This window comes from Sturnira hondurensis, unplaced genomic scaffold (assembly GCF_014824575.4).
Source record: "Sturnira hondurensis isolate 20B ecotype Veracruz unplaced genomic scaffold, ASM1482457v3 Scaffold0013190, whole genome shotgun sequence".
NCBI classification, from domain to species: domain Eukaryota; kingdom Metazoa; phylum Chordata; class Mammalia; order Chiroptera; family Phyllostomidae; genus Sturnira; species Sturnira hondurensis.
In genome coordinates this window covers 3,061,093-3,083,126 of record NW_028085821.1, presented here as the reverse complement: position 1 = coordinate 3,083,126, position 22,034 = coordinate 3,061,093, and the positions used below count along the sequence as shown (strand labels likewise).

Here is a 22,034-nt window from a genome sequence, read left to right as displayed (position 1 = left end):
CTGATGTTTTCTGTCTTCAGCATCTCTTCCATCCATATATCTTGGTCATTTATGAGAGGTAAAAAATAATTGATTAGCTAGGTTTCAAAAAAATAAACCAAGTAAATAATTCAATTTCTTTTTTTTTTCAATTTTTTTATTTAATATAATTCAATTTCTTATTAGAGGTTGGTTGGTTAAAACCCTGCAGGCCATAATGACGTCAACTAATAAAGCAATTGAATTACAACTACAAGTGAAACAAAATGCAGAAGAATTGCAAGACTTTATGAGGGATTTAGAAAACTGGGAAGAAGATATTAAACAAAAGGATATGGAACTAAGAAGACAGAATGGTGTCCCTGAAGAGGTAAATTTCATTTTTTAATGGCCAAAGATTTTTTTAAAGATTTTACTTATTTACTTTTAGAGAGGGGGGAAGGAGGGAGAAAGAGAAGGAGAGAAACATTGACTGGTTGCTTTTAGCAACCCTGACTAGAAATCAAATCCGTGACCTTTCTATTGTAGGCTGATGCTCAGTCCACTGAGCCACACCAGCCAGGGTGTAAATTTCCTGATTAAGTTCTTATTTCAGAATCCAGCAAGAACTACTTATTTTAAAATAAAAGCACCTTTTAAAATGGTTTGTGAAAATACTGAAATTGAAGTGATTTGCTTCCTGCTAACATTTTGGAAAATTCTTTTGAAAGTGTTTGCAGTAATTGTATTAACTATAGTAACACAACTTTACAGTTTAGTGAATAGTTACTGAAAGGAAGACTATATGATAATTGTTAAGTGAATAGCATCATAAAATATGTAGATGTGTACATATATATCATATATCATGTGTAAGTATATACTCAATGGCATTAATACACATTATTGCCATAGCAACGTAGATAGTACCTAAGTTCAATCAAAAGGTTTTCTAAAGACTGCGTTTTTCATGCTATAGTAATGCTGCAGAGGCAGTTTAGTTTGCCATTATACTATTGCTAATTCATTGTGCTAAGGCTGAAGATCAGTTAGTTTTTGAAGTTTGAATTTAGGATTGCAAAATAAGTATATAATTAAAATTTCTGGGTAATAACTTTTCTTGTGACTAAATAATGCTCAACATTTGTCCAAGGATGAATTAAACTTTTCAAGCATAAATTATCATTATAAGTGAAGGTAGTAAATTGGTAGTTTTAAGCACTTGGAAATTAAATTTTAAAATACTTCTTACATGTAATTTAGTGAGGATTTTAAACTTTGTTAGTTACACAAAAAGTAATAGAGTAGTGCTCAAAATGTATTTTTTTCCCCCAGAATTTACCTCCTATTCGAAATAAGAATTTTAGGAAAAAGAAGAAAGGTAAAGCTAAAGAGTCATCTAAAAAAACCAATGATGAAAACACAAAAAACAGGATAAAGTCTTATGATTATGAGGCGTGGGCAAAACTTGATGTGGTAAGTTAATCTAGTTCTGTGCTTTTTAGTATTTGAGTAAAATTTTCTTGGCATTAGAGTCATGGATCAAGTAAAAAATAATATCAAGTTCTTACAACTACTTTTTTCTCTTATAAACATTTTATATGTAGTAAAAATTTAATTACATAGCTCTTATTTAACCAGATTAGTTTTTCTTCTGTAGTTATCTTTCAGTGAACAGTGGCTAAAATAGCCAGGATTCTTTTCTTTTTCCCTACTTTTCTTTTTCAAAAATAGCACATAGAGGTCCCGTGTATTCTTCACTCAGTTTTCCCCAGTGGTTACATCTTAACTATAGCATAGTATCAAAACCAGGAAACAGACATTGGTGCAATGTGTATGTGGTTGTGTGCCATTTTATCCCATGTGTAGATTTGCAAAGATCTCCCTTGTGTTATGCATTTATTGTTGTACCTACTTCCCTCATCCCCACCATCTCTAATCCCTGAATTCTGGGGTAGTAATACTTAGAAAAGAACAACCCTGCCAGTATTTTTTTTTTTTTTTACAGACTGAAGGACCTGTTGAATGCTAGCTGAAAGAGAATGCCTTTGTGTCTAGTCTTAGGGCTGGGGCTTATGACAGTAAAAGCAGGTCTGCCTTGGTCCCAGGAAGGTGGGCTTCACCCTCAGGACAAGGTTTAGCAAAGTGTAGTGCGTGCCTTCCATCTCCTACCGTCATGCACAGTATAACCGGAGAACCAGTGTTCTGCATTGGAACTCCCTACCCAGGGCTCCAAGCAGCCACTGTCAAGTCAGGGAACCTGTGAAAGGGGACTTGAATTTGACCCATCTTAAGGGTTGATTTAGTTAGGTTGATTTGGAGTGTACCTTCCCTTTTAGTCTTTTAAAACGTGTTTATGTAATATTTGATTCATACAAAAGAGCACGTGGAGATACATGTTCTGAACCATAACAATAAAATGAATACAGGGGTTGGCAAAAGTAGGTTTACAGTTGTTCATATGGAAAACCATACAATAAATAAGTAATAATATAAGAATAAACTTTGTTTTGCATACTCACAACAGCAAACCTACTTTTGCCCGACCCTGTAAAGAAACAAACCTGGTGCTGGGCAAGAAATTGAAAGGCAGAAGAGAAACTAGTCAGACTGCTATTGGTAAAGAGTCAGCTAGTGCTGGCTTAAAAATTACTGCACATTAATTTGGTGCCCACCTACATGTCTAAAACCAGAAAGAAGTTCTTGAGAATGTACACACTGTAGCAATCATGTAGGCACCTACATTAACACTCGACAAAAACAAGTGCTGTCTCAGTTACCAGACTGAGAATAGCCCAACTTAGCAAGAAGTCCAGTGTACAGGGGTGGGCAAAAGTAGATTTACAGTTGTGAATATTCAAAACAGTCTAATCTTGTACTATTACTTATTACTTATAGTATTATTTATTTTTAATTACAAGTGTAAACCTACTTTTGCCCACTCCTGTGTGTGAACCCATCATCTAATTTAAAGAGAATTTTCCAGTCTTGTTGAAGCTGCCAGTTTGCTCATTTCCTATCCCATGTTCTTTTCTCTTTTCTACCACCAAATGTAACCACTATTCTCATTTTTATGTTTATTATTCTTTGTACTTTTCTGTTTAATGATTTTATTGAGCTACACATGAAGTCTAGAAAATCTTAAGTGTATAGCCGCCTCGATTTTTACTTGTGTATTCATCTGAGAAACCACTCTCCGGATCAGGATACAGAGCATTTCCAGCATCCCACCAGCCTCTCTTTTCAGTTGATTATCTCCACGGGTAGCCACTGTTGTGATCTTTTAACACTATAAGTCGGTTTTGCCAGTTTTGGAACTTCATGAAAATGAATAATACAGTGTACATTCTTTTGCGTTTGGCTTCTTTTGCTACCATCATTTGAGATTAATTTGTATTGTCAGTAGTTTTGTTTTTAAAGATTTATTTATTTTTAGAGAAAGGTGGGGAGTGAAACATCAATGTGTGGTTGCCTCTTGCACACCTCCTACTGGGACATGGCTTGCAACCCAAGCGTGTGCCCTGACTAGGAACCAAGCAGGCCTGCGCTCAATCCACTGACTTACACCAGCCAGGGTTGTAATTGTTTTTTTTTTTAGTTGCTGATCACAGTTTCACTGTGACTATATCACAATTACTGTATCCATTCTGTTGGCATACACATGGGTTTCCAGTTTTGATCTTTTATGGTAAACTTGCTGTGAACATTTTTGTACATGACATTTGGTAGATAGAAGCATCTGTGGTAAAATTTGCTGGGTTATAGTTTATATGTACATTTAGCTTTAGAGAATACTGCCAAATGGTTTTCCAAATTAGTTGAATTTTTCTTAATGAAATCAAGCAAGGCTAGTTGACTCAGGAGAGCTGGCACTATTATTTAAGTAACTTGCCATCTGTAAATACTGTAAATTCAGTATTGTCTTGATGTAAGAGAAATAGGATTTTGGGTCTTGAGTTTATTGATGTTGGACATGATACTTTCTGAACATGTGAGTTATTCTCTGCTTAGTATTACATAGTTTGCTTTCATTTTTTGTAACTTTACCCCTTATAAAGACTTTTTCTTTGTTTAAGTCAGTATCTTATAATGCTTTTTCTTGAAAAGCACCATCTCAGATGATCTTTTAGAGAGGTGTTTTGTGTTTTTTTTTAATTTAATGAGAGGTGTTTTCTATACAGTCATTTACTCATTCTGTGGCCAGTGCATAGTGGTTGTGCTGCATTGCTTGACCTTGTCGTCTGGTGTATCTATACAGGATAGAGGGGTTTGCTTACCGTTCCATTCTGGTTCAGGTCTTAGCTGCTGCTCTAATGCACTCTGCTGTCATTGATTTTTCTACACATGTCAGCGTAGCGGGGTTGGGCAGTCTTGACTTTAGTGTTGGTAAGCTGGTGATATTTCTAGAATTTTCATGCTAAAACACATAGCTGAATTTCAGTCCATTTTTTAACATTCATTCAATGAAACTAAACATAGATTATATTTTGTTTTTAATTTATTAACAATTTTTTCTAAAATAAATTATTTTAAATAGTATGAGATTTGTTAAATGCAAAAAGGATTTCATTTATATAATGATTAAAATTTTTGTTTAAATGAGCTTCAACAAACTTTTTAATGCTTACTGGTTTAAAAATCTCTTACAGATAATTATTTATCATATATGATAAAGATAAGATTTTAAAAAATCTGTTGGAGTTCCTGAAATAATTTATTACCTTGAAAGGAATGTATGAATCAAAAGAGATTGGGAATTGCTGGACTAGCATATTACGTATTTTCTTTGGTAGAGCAGCTACAGTTTGGAGTGTAATGCAAGACAGTATATTTCAGTTTCAGTGTCTTCAATTGAAAGCCATGGGTAATTATACCTACTTCATAGGTTGTGAGAATCAGGAGTTAATGGTGCTTTATAAGCAGTTATTGTTTTAAAAATAAGAAACAGAAAAGGTTTTTAGAAAAAACCGTTACTTTGTTATTGGTTGCTGTTACATTACTTTGGGGTTGCTTACAAACTTTGCTTACATTAAACCATAATACCTCACTGCTAATAGTTTGTGATTTAGGGGTGGTTTGTAGACTCTTTTGATTTAGATTACTTTATGAATTCAAAGTCAGATTCTTTAAGTGGGTTGGATCTTGGTTTTCTAAACAAGATACCTTTTTCTCTGTATGTAACTTAACAGTGAGAGATTATTTTGGTTGCTTTTGTAGGCCTTTCAGTCTTTAGAGCATAACAATTTAAGTTCTGTTGAGTGCTCTTGTTTTGAAGGTCTTTTTTTTAATGTTCATGTACTTATGAGCACTGTTCTACTTATGATTTCAGGAAAGTATTCTTGATGAACTTGACAAAGAAGAGACTACCCATGATTCTCTGTCTCAAGAATCAGAGTCAGAAGAAGATGGAATTCATGTAGATTCACAAAAGGCCCTTGCTCTAAAAGAAAAGGTACTCTTTAATGGTTGGCTTTAAGTTCCTTCAGATAAGCAGTAAATATAGAAAATCATGTGGATCCCAAGATTTCTTTAGCATAGTTTAGGGATGTTCACCCTTTAATTGTTTACTGGCTGTATCCCTCTCGGGAGGCAGTATGCTTAGTGGTTAGGAGTGTATGTTTCAAAACTAGGTTACCTGGGTTCATATCCTGTCACAAGGTCTTTAAAATGTGTGTACTAGGTTTTCTCAACTGTAAAATAGGGTTAATATTATTAATAAACCTCAGTGGGTTATTGTGAATATTAAATGATTCTTTCATGTAAAGTGCTTGGACTGTACAGAGGGTTGTTCCAAGGTTTAGTAAGTAGACTGGAGAAACCTAAAATCAGCACGGGACTCTTGACATGAATATTATAGCTCCTCCACATCTCAGTCCATCTGTGGTACTTTTTGGAATGTCCATCTCCCCAAGGAGTGCCTCATGATTATAAAACTAGATATATTGTTTTTCAAAAATGTGACACTCTTCACATTAAACTTCATCTCGATACCTTTTTATGGTTACATTTCTTTGTGTTATTATTGTCAATAAAAAGTATATAATGCTAAATATTTTACTCACTTTTCTGCCAGGGCTCTCGAATTATGCCCACACTATGACTATATTGTGAATTTCAATACTTTTAAAAAGGCCATTTGCTTCGTCCTCTTTTCTTCCTGTTAGCCTTGATCGCAGAGCTAATTAGTTATAAAGGAATGGATAATATTTAAAAAAATTGGCTCTGTAATTCCATGTTAGTAATATCTGACTTGTATGCTTTTTCAGGGCAATAAGTACTTCAAACAAGGAAAATATGATGAAGCAATTGAGTGCTACACCAAAGGCATGGATGCTGATCCTTATAACCCCGTGTTGCCAACAAACAGAGCATCAGCACACTTTAGAATGAAAAAGTAAGGAATTTCCGTAGTCTGTGCCTATTTTATGTATATATGGAGACTGGCATTTTAATAATTTTTCATGATAAAATGTGTGGGGAAATTGAAAAAGTACATTTCTTTTCAGCTGTAAATTCTTATAGCTCGCTTCCTATTATTGAGCTACTTTATTTAAGCCATTTTAAAATAGGTGTTCAAACAATGCCCCCATAACTCATTTTACTGGTGTGTTCCTCCTCCAAAAATCAAATAATGATCTTCTTTACCCAATTCACAAAAGAAAAAGGAATTTGGCTGGGTAAACATTCTTAGAAATCAATTTCTTTTATTATTTTGAAAATTTTTTTATCTATTATTTAACCTAGAGAACTTTAATTATGGTAAATATAAAATATGTTCCAGCATTTATCTTTCAGTCATACTGACTATTTAAATACATTCTTAGTGATGAAAACATAAATGTGTCATGGTCTTATTATAAGCAGAGAACCGACCTATCATAAGAATTTTTAAAAAGACATACCATCAAGGAAGACATTTTTACTGTTTGAATTGTCATTTGAAAGTATGAATTATATTGTGTCTGAGTTTTTACTGTTTTAAATAGCATATTTTTAGATCTTTGAAATTTATGCTATTAATATTCTGACAAATTAGGTGGGTATTTACATTTTATAATATTTGATATTTACAGTATATATAAATGAAGAATAATTTTATTTTTATTTATTTTTAATTTCTTTAAAGAAGTTCATTTTTTTAAAAGATTTTATTTATTTATCTTTAGAGGGGAAGGGAAGGGAAGGAGAAGAGGGAGAGAAATATCAGTATATGGTTGCCTCTTGTGCGTCCCCTTCTGGGAACTGGCCTGCAACCCAGGCATGTGCCCTGACTGGGAATCAACCGTGATCGTCTGGTTTGCAGGCCCGTGCTCAATTCACTGAGCTACACCAGCCAGGGCTGAATAATTTTTAATAATTCCATATGAACTCATTATATACTTTTAAGAACCAGGACATTACTATTTTTGAGGCCACCTTGATAAGCCTTTACCTATCCTGACCGTTTCTCCTCTCAGTCAACCACTATTTTGAATTGTATATTATTTTTTTGTTTAAGAAGTTTATTATATATGTATTCCTACCTGATGTATTATATAACTTTTCTTATTTTTGAACAGTAAAAGTATATTATACTGAATGTAATCTTAAATTTCTCTGAATATTAAATTTCTCAGATTTGTCATGTTTTGCATGTAGCTGTGGATCTCTCTTTTTTCCGTTAGATATGTCTCTTTTTAAGAATATACATTATGTATCCATTCTCCTGCTGCTGGATTGTTGATTTCTTTCTTTCTTCCTCTCCTTCCTTTCCTTCCTTACTTATAAACAGTGATACTATGAACACATGAACACTTTTGTACGCTGGGTGTAGGGTATGCATATGTTCAGCTTTAAATGGTGACAACCAACTGTTACAAAGGCAGTTGTACAAATTTACATTTCCTATTAGTAGTATGTAAGAATACTTGTTCTATATGGTTTTTTTAAAAGATTTTATTTATTTATTTATCTTTAGAGGGGAAGGAGAGAGGGAGAGAAACATCAATGTATGGTTGCCTTTTGTGCATCCCCTGCTGGGAGTTGGCCTGCAGGGAACTGGCCTGCAACCCAGGCATGTGCCCTGACTGGGAATTGAACCGCGATCCTCTGGTTCACAGGCCTGTGCTCAATCCACTGAGCTACACCAGCCAGGGCTTGGTTTTTAAAATTTTTTTTAATTGAATCTGTTGGGGTAACATTGATTAATAAAATTATATAGGCTTCATGTATATCATTCTGTAATACATATTTATATTGTGTATTCACCACCCCAGTTCCTATTCTGCATGTTTACCAGTGCTGGTATCATAGGGCTTCTTGATAGTTTCCAGTCAAGGGATTATAAAATGGTAGTTCATTGTGGTCTTATTTGTGTTTCCGCAGTTTCTAAGGAGACCGATCATCTTATACGTTTATTCACTACATACATTTTCTGTGAAATGCTTGTTTTGTCTTTTGGCCAGTTTTCTGTTAGGTTGTTTTACTATTAATTTTTAAGAGTTCTTTATTCTGGATACTAGTTCTTGAGTGTTTGTTTATAATAATCATCTTCTCCTAATTTGTAGCTTATCTTTCCTTTCTTTATGGAATCTTGATCAACAGAAATTCATAATTTTATTGATTTTTAGAAAAAATATTAGCACTTTTAAAAATACAATTTGTTAAAGTAGTTTCCTTTCCTGGGCTCAAAATAATGTCCTATATTCTGAAAGTTTTTATGTTTTACTTTTCACATATGCTACGTATAACGTATGTTTTACTTTCTATATATGCTAAAGGTAGAATTCCAGTTTCATACCTTTTGAAAGATACTCATATATGAGTATCCCGATTGCTCCACCCCTAGTTCTCGACTGTCCATGCTTTCCTTGTGGGTCTGCAGTCCCACCATGCCACACGTCAAGTTTGCGTGGATCTCTTCTTCATCTCTTTCCCTGTTTTTCACATTGATCTGTTGCCTATTGCTGTATTCATTCCACACTATCTTTAAGTACTATAGCATTATAAGTTTTGTATTTGGTGTAGGGCATGTTACCCTACCTCATTCTTCAGGAATGTCTTGGGTGTTCTTGAACTTTTGTTTATCAATATAAATTTTAGAATCATCTTGTCAAATTCCTTGAAAAATTCTGCTTGGATTTTGATTACAGTTGCTTTGGATTTATAGATTAGTTTGGAGAGAATTATATTGTTATGCTTTTGTACCTTATAGGTTAATGTGAAATATCTCCACTTGAGTCTTCTATAATATTTTTGAAGACAGTTTTGCAGTTTTCTGCATGTGGGACTTGCCTATCTTTTGTTAGATTTTTTTTTTTGGCTGATCTGTAGTAAAGTAGCCAGCTTGCCAAACCTTGTTATTTGTAACAATGTCTCTAGATTGTTTTGAGTGTTCTAGAGAGACCATCATACCATCTGAGAATGTCAGTTTTGTTCCTTCCAGTCTCTTTAGCTGTCTTTCTTTCTTTCTTATGGAACAGTATTACTAGGACCTATGGTACAATACTGAGAAAAAACAGTAATAGTGGACATTCTTGTTGTTTTAAAGGTGCTGCTACTTAACATTTTACCATCAAAGATTACTGCTTTTCAAAGGCTTATTGAGTAAAAGGAGGTGGGGAATATCCCTTTGTTTGGAAAATTAATTGCCTTTTTAGGGATTTCAGAAAGAAATTTTGAAGTTTAAGTTTAACAAATTATTTTTACTAACTTTAATTTTTTAAATTGCAGGTTTGCTGTTGCTGAGTCTGATTGTAATTTAGCAATTGCCTTAAATAGAAGTTATACAAAGGCTTATGCAAGACGAGGTGCTGCTCGATTTGCTTTGCAAAAATTAGAGGATGCCAAAAAAGGTATTAATGTTTTCCAGGTCATTAATATTTTCTAGTGTCAGTTTTTCAGACACTGTCCTAGTGTCTTAAAAACTTCTTTAATGTTTAATTTAAAAGATGTCCTACAAAGTATGTTGGATAATCACAGTTAATACTTTCAGAGAGCTTTCTGTATTTGTATAAAGTTCGTTTTTATAATTTAAAAGTTATCTTGATATTTTGGGAAAGAATGCATCATATACTACTAAGTAGACTTTGGTTCAGATTCTCATTCCCCCATGTAGCTGTGTGACCAGGGGAAGGTTATATACCTTTTCTGATTTTCAGTTTGTCATCTGTAAATAGGGATGAAAACATCTTGTTGGCAATTGTGAGGCTAGAGGTAATGCATGCAAAGCTCTTCACACATTTGTGTTGTATTACCTCATAATATTGGTTTGTATAATATAAACTATGGTCTGAGTAAAGCTGATATCTAAAAGAGTCTGCTGCGCTTTGGTTTTATGATGACTTAGGATAGCAAGTATCCTTCCTGGGGCTGGTGAAAGAAGGTGATCTAGTAGGATTTTGTCTGTCTTGGGGGAGAACGGGGAGAGCCCAGTAGCCTAATGTTTAGTATTTCATAGTTCTTTTCAATTTTGCTATGGGACAGTTGCCTGTTAGCACATATAGCAGCAAATGATTATTGTTTTAAAATATATATCTTTCAAATATTCTTTATCTTCTATTTTACTCAGATTATGAAAAAGTATTAGAACTGGAACCAAATAACTTTGAAGCAACAAATGAACTCAGGAAAATTAATCAGGTAAACCAGTTATTTAAATTAACTACATTACCACCTTTTTTTGATGAAGTAAGGATTTGAGTATAGATTTTGTACTGTAGATTATTTTTAAGATTTTATTTATTTTTAGAGAGAGGGGGAGGGAGGGAGAAAGAGTGGGAGAGAAACATCAGTGTGTGGTTGCCTCTCTTGCACCCCCTACTGGGGACCTGGCTGGCAGCTCAGGCATGTGCCCTGACTGAAAGTGGAACCAACGATCCTTTGGTTCACAGGCTGGCACTCAATCTACTAAGCCACACCAGCCAGGGTGTACTATAGATTATTTAATATAGACATTTTTCTAATTTTAATTCTTTATACTATGGAGTTTCACCAAATTTGCAAACAAGAGATAGTAAAATGGTATTTAAAGAACCTTAATTAATCATCGTTTTAGAAAGTTGTCTGAGGTTTTTAGAACTAGTGTTGCTTTCTTTTTTCCCAGGTGACAGAATAGTTTCTCATTATCGGATTCTTTTTTTTGTTTGTTTGTTTGTTTGGCATGTGTTTTGATTTATGTACTTAACTTTTGCATATTTCTTTGGTTTTGTAATTTATAAGTTGCATCTTTGTAATTTATATCTAGCAGAAATCTTACTATTTTTTTAACAGTAAGAAAATAGTTACTACTTAAATGTAAAGATTGTTGTCAAATGATACTGAACAATTACATTCCTTTCACTTTGCCATTGAATCAATTTCAATTATTTTACTGTATGTTGAAACTGAGAAAAAAGTGGCTATGATTGGGAAAAATCTGCTTTTAAATATTGCCATTACTTATTGCACATTAAATTCTGTTGGTAAATATATCAATTTGGTTAAAATTGTGAGCTGTATTGTCTATTTTTATATTTTGTCCTAGATTAAATAATGGCTGTGAACATTAAATTTGAGAAATTTGGTGATGTAGTCTTAATTACATATTTTGGTTTTAAAAATAGTTCTTAGAACAATACCTTGTTTGTAGAAATTCAATAAATACTTGTTGAATAAATAAATGAATACCTACATTCAGTAGATACTACTCATTTTAATTGCAATAAGATGCATATTAAAATGATTATAGTCTTTTGCTTTTTAATAAGTAGAAAGGAGCTCCCACCCTTTGCAACAGCATGGATGGAACTGGAAAGCATTATGCTAAGTGAAATAAGCCAGGCGGTGAAAGACAAATACCACATGATCTCACCTTTAACAGGAACCTAAACAAACAAACAAGAAAAATATAACCAATGACACTGAAATAGAGAACAAGCTGACCAGAAGGGAGAGAGGAGGGAATTTCAGGGGGAATGGAGAAGGCTGTACAGGAACACAAGTATAAAGGACACATGGACAAAAACAAGGGGGGTGGAAACCGGAGGGAGGTAGGGAGGGCTGGAGGAGTGGGCTGGGATGGGAGTATAAGGCAGAAAACTGTACTTGAACAATAATTAAATAAAATAAATTAGAAAGACTTTGAGTTAGTAAAAATATTATTTTTAGGAATGTGGCTGAAATTCTAATATATTTGAGTGGTTTAGTATTGTAGAGTCAAATATGTATGCATCTTGCATTACTTGTTTCAGTTTAGCTGCTCTGTCTCCTAGGCTTTATCCTCCAGAGAAAACTCACACCCAAAGGAAGCCGACACAGTGATTATGTCAACTGAAGGAGAGAAGAAGCAAGTTGCAGAGCAACAGAATAAGCAGCAGGCCATTTCAGAGAAAGATCTGGTAGTCCAGAGTTCCCACATATATATGTTTTGTTGAGTTTACTCTTAGTCTCCTATCTATTAATTAAGTTTCTCTGTTTTCTCATATTATATTAAAATTCTTTTTCAGTAGGAACTGAAAAGTATAATAAAACTTCTGGAGCCTATTCAAAATTTGAGTAATTGATGACTTAATACATACTTTAAGAAAACATGTAATTTTAGAGGACAGATTACTTGTGAGCATTTTAACATATATTTACATGTAGTCATACATTTAACAGAAATAAATTATAATTCATTCTTATAATTCTTTTTTTTATTAGTTCACACTGGACTATTTCTGATGAAAAATGCCAATAGAAATCTCAGTTGAGATTTATATATTTATAGCTTTCAAGGACCCACAGAGGACTCCTAATAAATACTTATGCAATGATTATTGATTGTGATTTACCTGACTTCTATTATAAATAAATGTTACAATAAAATCTAGTATACATACTTAAGTAGAGTTTAATTTTATGTTTAAGTATATAAAAGTTACTGAAGACGGAGTTGTGCTGTTCTGGTATTCTGTTCTTTCACAAAAATTATCTGAGTTAAAATTCTTTTGTACAGTTTCTTTTTTTTTTTAAGATTTTATTTATTTATCTTTAGAGGGGAAGGGAAGGAGAGAGGGAGAGAAATACCAATGTATGGTTGCCTCTCATGCATCCCCTGCTGGGAACTGGCCTGCAACCCAGGCATGTGCCCTGACTGGGAATCGAACTGCGATCGTGTGGTTCGCAGGCCTGCGCTCAATCCACTGAGCTATGCCAGCCAGGGCTGTACAGTTTCTTATATGACTAAAGAGTACACTGTTTGGGCCTATATTTATTTATTTTTAAAAATATTTTATTTATTTATTTTTAGAGCGAGGGGAAGGGAAGGAGAAAGAGTGGGAGAGAAACATCAATGTGTGGTTGCCTCTCATCTGTCCCCTACTGGGAACCTGGCCTGCAACCCAGGCATGTTCCCTGACTGGGAATCAAACCAGTGACCCTTTGTTTAACAGGCCCGTGCTCAATCCACCGAGCTACACCAGCCAGGGCTGGGCCTGTATTTATTAAAAATCTGTTTAAATAAAAGCTTTGAGTAATAGTAAAATAATGGTTAATTTTGGAAAGTAATAGAGTAGTATACATTTTTTCTTTTTAGTACTGAAGAGAGAATACCACCATTTCATAAAATAACCCAAACTAACAGATTCTATAACATATATCATGATCTAGATTTTCAGCAATTAAATATACTTTAATTATTTATGTAATGAATTGATGAGTATTCTTGCAGTGTTTCTTAAGATTTGAGTTTAACTAATTTTTTGTGTATTTTTCATCCTTTTCCATACTTGTATCCAAAATGATAGGGTAATGGATTTTTCAAAGAGGGGAAATATGAAAGAGCAATTGAATGCTATACTCGAGGAATAGCAGCAGATGGCACTAATGCCCTTCTTCCAGCTAACAGAGCAATGGCCTATCTGAAGATTGAAAAGTAAGTATTGGTTACATTTAATGCTTTTCAGGATGAAAATGAAATTTACCATAAATTGGCATATTAAATAAATAAATTAAAATGTGTCTACTCATTTTAAATTTATTTTATTGATTATATTATTACAGTTGTCCCATTTTCCCCCTTCATTCTCCTCCCCCTGCATACCCTCTCCCTCTCACATTCCCCCCCTTTAGTTCATGTACATGTGTCTTAAGTTCTTTAGCTTTTACATTTCCCATACTGTTCTTGTCCTTCTCCTGTCTATTTTCTGCCTGCAATCTATGCTACTTATTCTCTGTACCTTCCCCCCCCCCCCCGTCTTCTCCTCCCACTCCCCTATTGCTGCCCCTCCATGTGATCTCCATTTCTGTGGTTCTTTTCCTGTTCTAGTTGTTTCCTTAGTTTGTTTTTATTTTTATTTTAGGTATGGTTGTTAGTAATTGTGAGTTTGCTCTCATTTTACTATTCATGTTTTTTATCTTCTTTTTCTTAGATAAGTCCCTTTAACGTTTCATAAAATAAGGGCTTGGTGATGATGGACTCCTTCAACTTGACCTTATCTGAGAAGCACTTTATCTGTCCTTCCATTCTAAATGAAACCTTTGCTGGATAGAACAATCTTGGATGTAGGTCCTTGTCTTTCATGACTTGGAATACTTCTTTCCAGCCCCTTCTTGCCTGTAAGGTCTCTTTTGAGAAATCAGCTGACAATCTTACGGGAACTCCTTTGTAGGTGACTGTCCCCTTATCTCTTGCTGCTTCTAGGATTTTCTCATTCATTTTCATCTTGGCTAATGTAATTATGATGTTCCTTGGTGTGTTCCTCCTTGGGTCCAACTTCTTTGGGACTCTGAGCTTCCTGAACTTCCTGGAAGTCTATTTCCTTTTCCAGATTGGGGGAGTTCTCCTTTATTATTTGTTCAAATAAGTTTTCCATTTGTTGCTGTTCCTCTTCCCCTTCTGGTACCCCTATAATTCAGATGTTGGAATGCTTCAAGATGTCCTGGAGGTTCCTAAGCCTCTCCTTATTTTTTTGAATTCTTGTTTCTTCATCCTTTTCTGTTTGGTGGTTTCTTTCTTCCTTCTGGTCCAATCCATTGATTTGAGATTCAGTTTCCTTCCCATCACTATTGGTTTCCTGTGCATTTTCCTTCATTTCACTTAGTTTAGCCTTTATTTGTTCATCTAATTTGTGACTAAAATCAACCAGTTCTGTGAGCATCCTGATCACCAGTGTTTTGAACTGTGCATCTGATAGGTTGACTATCTCTTGGTCACTTAGAAGTATTGGCTCTGGGGCTTCGAGCTGTTTTTCTGCTTGAGCCATAATGTTTTGGTCTGTTTGCACCTGTTATGTATGAGGGGCGGAGCCTTAGTGTTCACCAGGGCGGGCAACCCAAGTTGCTGGGTTGTGATGCTGTATGTGGGGATGGGGTCTGAGAGGTTAAAAAATGGCATTTTGCTCCGCTCTCAGTTGCACTTCAGCTTCTTCCGCCGCTTCCCCCAAGCAAATTGGGCCTTTCTGATGCTGATTCCCATGTGAATGGGCTTGTGTGCATTTTGGGACCCTGTGAGTTTCTCCAACAAACTTTCCTGTGAGGGTGGGAGTCTGTCCCTGCGCCTCAATCCCCATGAGTGTTTTCAATTGGTGTTTTGAGGCTTTATTTCCAGGCGCTAGGACCCTGGGTTGCGCGATCTGTCTCACTCCCCAGTTATCTGCCTGCGGATGTGGGACTGCTGCCTGGTCAGCCAGCCACTTTGTGCACGGTGCCCCGCTTCTCAGGTGCCCCGCTTCTCAATCGCCTCTGCCTGTTGCCACCCCATGCCCGGAGTCTGCCAGCAGCTGCCTGGGTGCCCACGTCTGCCCAGTGTCTTCTTGTGTGCCCGGGGCTGCCTTGTGTGCCTGGTGTCACCGCTTCCTATGCCAAGACTCCTCTTCGCTTGGCCTCCAAACTGTGTCCCATCTACTGGTGTGGATGAATGTGTCTATTTTAACTCCTTGGTTGTCGGACTTCCATACAGTTTAATTTTCTTTCAGTTTTGGTTGTTACTTTGTTTTTGAATTGTTGTTATCCTTATTTTGGTTTTTCGAGGAGGCACAGTGTGTCTACCTACGCCTCCGTCTTGGCCAGAAGTCTCAAAATGTATTTATTCTTAAGCATTAGAGTTAAAATGAGAGAGAGAGAGAGAGAGAGAAAGGTAGTGTGTGTGTGTGTCATAGTACATATAAAGTAAATTTACTCTTGTAAATGATTTCCACTTTAATAGTCTGGCATTACACAGTTTAATGCTTTTTAAATTTTTTTTATGCATGTTATTCTGAATTAGTGATTTGAAAATTATTTTTAACCTTATAATCCTTTGGGCAAAGTCTCATCTGGAAGTGTTTTTCGTATACACACACACACAACGCAAAAGGGAATTGCTGTCATTGAAACGACTAGTTGATTATATATGCAGCTAAAACTTGGTCCCTTGATACTCACCAGCTGTTTCTGGATACACTCAGGGGTTCCAGGTTGGGCGTCAGCAAGATAATATCTGATGGCAGAAACTATGTTACATTTCTTTGTATCTTTTGTAATAATCACACACTAGTGACAAAATTTTTGAAAAATGCTATAAATATTATAAATAGGTATTTTAAGCTTCTTTGTGCCATGGACCCCTTTGGCTACATTGTGAACCTTTCTCAGAATAAGTTTTAAGTGTGTAATTACACATGTAGGATTATAAAGGAAACCAATTATATTAAAATATAGTTTTAAACATACTAAAATTTGTGATACAGTGGTATGTATACTTTTTAAAACACACTATGTAATGACAGACTACATTTAAAATATAGGCAAGTTCAAGTTAAAAATATTTTTTAAAATATATTTTATTGATTATACCATTACAGTTGTTCTATTCCCTCCCTTCATTCCCCTCCACCTGCACACTCCCTCCCCCACCATTCTCCCCCCCTTAGTTTATAACCACGTGTCTCAAGTTCTTTAGATTCTATATTTCCCCCACTATTCTCACCCTCCCCACTACCTATTTTCTACCTACCATCTATGCTATTTTCTGTGCCTTCTCCCCCCTTCTCCTCCTCCCACTCCCCTGTTTCTAACCCTCCATGTGTTCTTCATTTCTATGGTTCCACTCCTGATCTAGCTGTCCTCTTGGTTTGCTTTTGTTTTAGGTGTGGTTGTTAATAACTGTGTGTTTGCTGTCCTTTCACTGTTCATATTTTTCATCTTCTTTTTCTTATATAAGTCCCTTTAGCATTTCATATAATAAGGGCTTGGTGATGATGAACTCCTTGAACTTGACCTTATCTGAGAAGCACTTTATCTGTCCTTCCATTCTAAATGAAAGTTTTGCTGGATAAAGCAATCTTGGCTGTAGGTCTTTGGATTTCATGACTTGGAATACTTCTTTCCAGCCCCTTCTTGCCTGTAAGGTCTCTTTTGAGAAATCCGCTGACAGTCTGATGGGTACTCCTTTGTAGGTGACTGTCCCCTTATCCCTTGATGCTTCTAGGATTCTCTCCTTCATTTTGGTCTTGGCTAATGTAATTATGATGTTCCTTGGTGTGTTCCTTCTTGGGTCCAACTTCTTTGGCACTCTCTGAGCTTCCTGGAAGTCTATGTCCTTTGCCAGACTGGGGAAGTTCTCCTTTATTATTTGTTCAAATAAGTTTTCCACTCGTGGCTGTTTCTTTCCCCTTTCTGGTACCCCTATAATCCGGATGTTGGAACGTTTAAAGATGTCCTGGAGGTTCCTAACCCTCTCCTCATTTTTTTGAATTCTCATTTCTTCATTCCTTTCTGGTCGGATGTTTCGTTCTTCCTTCTGGTCCATTCCATTGATTTGAGTCCCAGTTTCCTTTCCATCACTATTGGTTTCCTGTGCATCTCCCTTCATTTCAATTAGTTTAGCCTTCATATGTTCCTCTAATTTGTGACTATGTTCCTCTAATTTGTGACTATAATCTACCAGTTCTGTGAGCATCCTGATAAATAGTGTATTGAATTGTGCTTCTGAGAGGCTGGCAATTTCTCGGTCACTTAGAGTTATTGGCTCTGGGACTTTGAGTTCTTCTTGCACCATCTTTTGGGCTGTTCGTGTCTGTTCCGTAGCGGGATCAGAGCCCTAAAGTGTTCACTAGAACAGGGCAACTAAGTCGCTGGGTTGTGACATTGTATGTGGGGGCAGGGTCAAAGAGGGACAATGGCTTCCCGTCTGCCACCTGCCGCCGTGGCCCCTGCATTGCAGCCACCACCATCACCAGGCCCACTTGTTTCGTTCCACTGCACGAGAGTGTGCCACCGCCGTCAGCCCTCCACCACTGGGTTCGCCCCCTGGGGCCTATGTGGTCCATCTCACTGTGCGCGAATGTGCGACCATGGTCAGTCTGCCCCACACCCTGACTGGTTCCGGGTTGCCTGTGCGCCCAGGTCGGGGGATCTGTCCTGCCCGAACCAGCTCCGCTGCTGGCTCCGTCTCTCTTACCGTCCCCGTTGAACGGTTCGTAGTTGTTGGACTTCCATATAATTCCGTTTCCTGGTCTTTGGGTGTGTCCTAGTTCTCCAAACCTTTGTTGTGTTCAAAGTTGGTTGTGGGAGAAGGCACAGTGTTTCCACCTATGCCTCCATCTTGGCGGAAGTGTTAAAAATATTTTAAAGACAGTAATATGAAGGCTTGAATAATGACAGTAGAATTTGGGGTGATCTTTGACACATCTTCCACATACTGATTAACCAATAAGTGTGGATAAGAAATTCTCAGAAAAGAACATCGATGATTATATTACTAGTGTGATAACATATGACTTCACTCTTTGGCATTTGATCAACTACTGAGGATAGACTTGCCCATTTGGTAGCTAGCTACGTTGTAGGAGCATCTGGAACAGGGATAGTACCACCACATGCAAACAACTAGCAGGTTAAGTTGCTACTGTAATTCTGAAAAGCAGTATTTTGAGATAATCTGCTTTTGCTAATGTGGTTTGTTAGTATAGTTACAATTGAAAGAAAAGCAAAATTTTATTTAAAAGTTAGTGACAATAAGGATGTAATAGTTTTCTCACCCAAGTTTTCAGATCTCTTAAAGGGCCTCATGTTAGGAACTCCTGTTGTAGAAGTAAATTTTGATTGTATGCTTAACCTCATTGAAACTAACAGACATAACTAGAGATACATTATTTTGATTAGTCAGAGTAAAGATCACTGCATTTCTTTCTAGCTTATGAAAATTTGTATTTTTGCTATTTAAGAATTGTACATGATTTGCCCTGGCTGGTGTAGCTCAGTGGATTGAGCGCAGGCCTGCGAACCAAACAACCATGGTTCAATTCCCAGTCAGGGCACATGCCTGGGTTGCAGGCCAGGTCCCTGTGGGGGACGCACGAGAGGCAACCATGCATTGATATTTCTCTCCCTCTCTCCTTCCCTTCCTCTCTAAAGATAAATAAATAAAATCTTTTAAAAAAAGTTCTTAAAAAAAAGAATTGTACATGATTTAAAAATTGTAAGACCTGGATTCTTAGGTTTGACTAATGCCAAGAATAATACTTTCTAATAGGTGAGAGATTATACTACATTTATTTATTTATGTATTTATTTTTAATAGTTAATTTTTTGTTGTATTTTCCATTACCATTTATCCCCACAATACCTTCTTCCACCTCTACCCACCCCCCCAATCACTACATATATCTATATTTATAAGAGCTCTGATTTATTGTATTATTTTACTGTTTTAGTTGGTAATCACAGTATTATAGCACGTTGGTGGTATATTTTAAATTAAATATGGCTGTTATTTGTATTCTTTTTCTGGTATATCTTTTAGATTCACACTTAATGCAAAAGTTTTCTATTCCACATGGTGACTATTGTCAGGCATTACAGGCTAGAGGAGGAATGTGAAAGGGGGTAACTTTCCATCAGGAGTTTGAATTGAACTGAGGTAAAGGGGTAGGGAGGTGAAAAAATGGGTTGAGTGAGCCAATGAGGTTCAGAGGCTTAGAAGTGGGAAATTTTATGGTCACTTCTGGAAAGGGCAAGGGGTGCCTATTACGGCTGTTTCACAGGTAATGGCAAGGATCAGGCTGCCCTGGCTTGTCTTCTGCAAAGGAGCTTGTTGGTCCTGGAAAGTGTGGGGGCTGTGCAAGTGTCATGAATGGTCAGGCAGTCAGGTAGAAAGTTTGTCGTTGATACAGGCTTGGACACACAGACCTTTCTTGTTGAAAAATGAATGAAAGAATTCAGAGATGTTTAAGTTTACTAGATGATATAATTTTATTTATATTAGGTCTTGTTTTGAGGGTAGAATAGTATTCACTTAGGCCTTGGGGAGACTGCAATCACAAGAGATGGTTTAAAAAATATTTTTATTATGAAACTTTTCAGACTCTATGTACCAGATCATCTAGTTTCATAAAGCTATACCTTCTTTTGTCATATTTGTTTCAGCTTTCCCCCACCCTGAATTATTGTAAATAGTTGCAGACTTTATGATATTTCATCCCTAAAGGATGATTCATACATAACTATAATACTGCTATCATACCAAATAAATTTACAATAATTCATTAATGTCATTTTAATATATAGGAAGGTTTCAAGTTTTTGTGTTTCAGCTCTTCTTAGCTGCTCGTTACAGAGCAGTACCCAGTCAGACTGAGGTGATGGGTTGCGTGGTGGAGTAGAGTTTATGGATAAGTGTCAGATGGTACGCTCTCACACCTAATGTTTAGTGGGGGTGGTTTTTCCTTAGATGATGTGTACTACAGGTAAATATTAATGATGTTTTATTAGAAACTAATGCCAGTTATCATTGTTAACACAGAGCGGGTGCGCATTGAGGGTTAGAGGGAGATAGACTGTCAGCAGTGCTGTTCTTTGGTCTGTTCTACTTGTGTTTTACCTTCCTAATTCCATCCTTTTCTGACTCTCCTTTGATCTGGTACCTTCTCCCTCCTTCCCAGATGCTTCCAAGATTTGGTGAGAGTATAACGTTTTACAATCGCTTTCCCCTCTCAAATGCAGAGTTGGGAGTTGGTGATTGAAATTATGTGCATGCTTTTTGTATTAGAAACTCAGTCTATATGAAGTTTTTCTGTAGGCTGCATTTTTCCAGTTGGTAATTGTATCATGTTTAATAGATATAAAGAGGCTGAAAACGACTGCACACAAGCTATCTTACTAGATGGCTCATATTCTAAAGCTTTTGCCCGAAGAGGAACTGCAAGAACATTTTTGGGAAAGTTAAATGAGGCCAAACAAGGTATGACTCTTATTATAACAACTGGCACTCACTCATCCTGATGAGATTCCCAAGTTACAGAAGCAGGTTGTGTAGCTTTTCCACGGTTCAAGGTTACCTGACTTGTAGCAGTACATTTTCTTTCACAATTTAGGTCATAAACAGGTTTGCAGATTTGAAGGAATGCAGCTTCTGTAGTAGCCCTGATTATCTTTTAATAGCATATAGTGTACTCTGGCTAGTTGCCAGTCAAAATGAGTGAAAGATTTGAACTACAGGTGAGAAGGAAAAAAAGCAAGAACAAGGCAAGAATGAAGAAAAGGAAGGAAATCAGCAGCTAGGGTACAGGATAATGTGAGGTCTGTAGTGATGCCCCCTCCCCATTTTTCTTGATACTAGTTATATGTTTTTTTAAAGATTTATTTATTTATTTTTAGGCAGAGGGGAAGGGAGGGAGAGAGAGAGAGAGAAACATTGATGTGCCAGAGAAACATCGATCGTTTACCTCTGCCATGCCCCCAGCTGGGGACCTGGTCTGCAACCCAGCCATGTGCCCCAACTGGGAACAGAACCAGCGACCTTTCAGTTCACAGGCCAGCACTCAATCCACTGAGCCACACCAGCCAGGGCAGTTATATGTTCTTTTATTGTTCCATGATCTTTTTTTTAAGTATTCATTAGTCTTTTTAAAGAACCTACTTGTTTCTGTTGTGTATGTTTTCTCCACAGAAACAAGTAGGTTCTTTATTTTCTGCTCTTTATTTTCTTCCTTCAACTGTCTTTAGGTTTACGAGTAATTTGCTGTTTTTTTTTTTAACTTTTTAACATCAGTACTTAGATAACTGTTTTTTCAGTCTTCTTTCCTGATACATGCATTTAAGTCTGTCAGTCTCTCTCTGAGCCTGGCTTCAGCTATGGCCCATGCATTTGTTCATTG

At 36.3% G+C, this 22,034-nt stretch overlaps 1 protein-coding gene across 3 annotated transcripts in view; it reads left to right on the top strand.

Annotated features, from left to right (window-relative positions):
• Positions 1–22,034, top strand: part of RPAP3 (RNA polymerase II associated protein 3) — a 37,091-nt gene that overhangs the window by 3,217 nt on the left and 11,840 nt on the right. For 2 of the 3 annotated variants that reach the window (XM_037061112.1, XM_037061115.1), the window contains exons 2-10: positions 191–349; positions 1,294–1,434; positions 5,288–5,410; positions 6,225–6,352; positions 9,670–9,791; positions 10,508–10,578; positions 12,189–12,314; positions 13,704–13,831; positions 20,997–21,118. In XM_037061112.1, the coding sequence (XP_036917007.1) occupies positions 197–349; positions 1,294–1,434; positions 5,288–5,410; positions 6,225–6,352; positions 9,670–9,791; positions 10,508–10,578; positions 12,189–12,314; positions 13,704–13,831; positions 20,997–21,118 (1,114 nt within the window). In that variant the 5' untranslated portion in view covers positions 191–196. Of the gene's footprint in view, positions 1–165; positions 350–1,293; positions 1,435–5,287; positions 5,411–6,224; positions 6,353–9,669; positions 9,792–10,507; positions 10,579–12,188; positions 12,315–13,703; positions 13,832–20,996; positions 21,119–22,034 lie in introns of all 3 variants that reach the window. The other variant, XM_037061114.1, reaches the window with a different exon arrangement.